General features: G+C 62.5%; 1 protein-coding gene across 1 annotated transcript in view; it reads left to right on the top strand.

The window, feature by feature from the left end:
• Positions 1-1,321, top strand: part of RRP9 (ribosomal RNA processing 9, U3 small nucleolar RNA binding protein) — a 7,843-nt gene extending 6,522 nt beyond the window's left edge. Inside the window, exons 10-14 of the mRNA XM_004715255.2 lie at positions 36-98; positions 240-385; positions 468-547; positions 974-1,047; positions 1,161-1,321. Coding sequence (XP_004715312.2) covers positions 36-98; positions 240-385; positions 468-547; positions 974-1,047; positions 1,161-1,254 — 457 coding nt within the window. The 3' untranslated portion in view covers positions 1,255-1,321. The remainder of the gene's footprint in view (positions 1-35; positions 99-239; positions 386-467; positions 548-973; positions 1,048-1,160) is intronic.
• The last annotated feature ends 480 nt before the right edge of the window (positions 1,322-1,801 follow it).

The following is a 1,801-nucleotide window of genomic DNA, read 5'->3' as shown; positions in this document are numbered from 1 at the left end:
TGGGGGGACAGACCCTCACGCGCCCTCCCCTCCAGGGGCTCCATCGACTGCCTCCAGCTCATCAACGAGGAGCACATGGTGTCGGGCGCTGATGACGGGTAAGAGGTGCCTGCCGTCCAGCCCCGGCGCGCCGCTCCCTTCGCGAAGAGAAGAGGCCCTGGGAGCTGGGCGCCTTGTCTGCAGCCTACGGCTGGCCTTTGTGCCCAGCTCGTGGCCCTCACCCTGTGCTCTGCCCACAGTTCCGTGGCCGTGTGGGGCCTCTCCAAGAAGCGGCCGCTTGCCCTGCAGCGCGAGGCCCACGGGCTGCGCGGGGAGCCGGGTCTGGAGCAGCCCTTCTGGGTGTCCGCGGTGGCAGCGCTGCCCAACACAGACCTCGTGGCCACAGGTGGGCGCCCGGCACAGTGGGTGGAGAGACAGCGGGGCTGGGCGGGCCAGGGCCATTCATCCTCACTGTCCCCTGTCCTCAGGCTCCCACAGTTCCTGCGTGCGGCTCTGGCAGTGTGGGGAGGGCTTCCGGCGCCTGGCCCCCCTCTGCGACATCCCCCTGGTGAGTGGCCCGAGCGCTCAGTCCACCCTGCCGCGCTCCCGTGGCTCCCGTGGCTCAGGGGCTCTGGGTTCACTGTACTGTTTGTGCTGCCAGCGCAGAGCCGGCTGTGACCTCTGTGTGCCCAGCTCCTGGCACAAGCTTGCTCCTGTGCTGGGTGCCCTGTTGCCAAGCACCGCCTGAGCAAAGGCCCGGGGGTCTGGGGTGGTCCGTAATCAGTTCCACACAACCAGATCAGAGCAGGCTGGGCACGCTGCACCCTGCGGGAGGGCCTTGCTCAGAGTGCAGGGTGTTGGTCAGAGGTCCCGGACACAGCGGGCACCCTTTAGCCCAGTGCTCCTCGAAGACTCACTGTCTCACCCTCGTCTCAGGGGTGGGGGACGAGCAGGTGGGTTCCCTCTCACCCCTCTCCTTGTGTCCCTCCCTCAGGTGGGCTTCATTAACAGCCTTAAGTTCTCAAGCACCGGGGACTTCCTGGTGGCGGGGGTCGGACAGGAGCACAGGTGGGTGATCCCCTGGGGGAGAGGGCGGGGAACCCTGGTGGCTGAGCTGGGGGGACCTAGAGCGGGCGTGGTGGTGGCTGGGCTTGGCCTTAGCGGTACCTCTCTCCCCGCAGACTCGGCCGGTGGTGGCGGGTCAAAGAGGCTCGGAACTCTGTCTGTATCATCCCCCTGCGCAGGGTGCCCGCGTCCCCTGCCGCCGGCTCCTGACTCCCTGTTATTTAATCCCCCCAGGCCCTACCCGGCTTGCTTTGTATTAAAAACCTTCCCCTTTGGACCCGTGTGTGTGTCTCTTTTTTAAAACAGGCTCATTGGCACTTAGTACACACACCACACAAGTCAGTAGTTCAACCGGATCAAGAAGCGTTGGACCATCTTCACCACCATCCACTTTAGGAGTCACTGTGTCTCGTGTAGGGTTGTTTTTTTTAACATTTTGGCAAAAATACAACAAGAGGTTCACCAGTTGAACAGCTTGTACGTGCATCGCTCGGTGCCGTCAACGATGCTGCACCACTGTTGGTCTCTGGAAGCTGTGCCCCCGAGAAAATGACCCGTGTGCCCTTGAGAACAAGCACTTCCTCTTTCAAGTTTTGTTTCTTTCTTTTTCGGTCGTTTTCTTGACGGGGCACTCACGTATCAGACACTTCCACCAGTTACACGACATCACCACAATCACCTCTGATGCCCCATCCTGTACCCCCAATCGCTCCCCAATCCCCCTTCCCCTCTGACCTCCCCCGCCTCCCCCATAGAC

Source organism: Echinops telfairi, unplaced genomic scaffold (assembly GCF_000313985.2).
Source record: "Echinops telfairi isolate 266 unplaced genomic scaffold, ASM31398v2 ScPeMD7_7420;HRSCAF=8458, whole genome shotgun sequence".
NCBI lineage: Eukaryota > Metazoa > Chordata > Mammalia > Afrosoricida > Tenrecidae > Echinops > Echinops telfairi.
The sequence above is the reverse complement of the archived record's forward strand: the minus strand, read 5'-3'. Positions and strand labels throughout refer to the sequence as shown.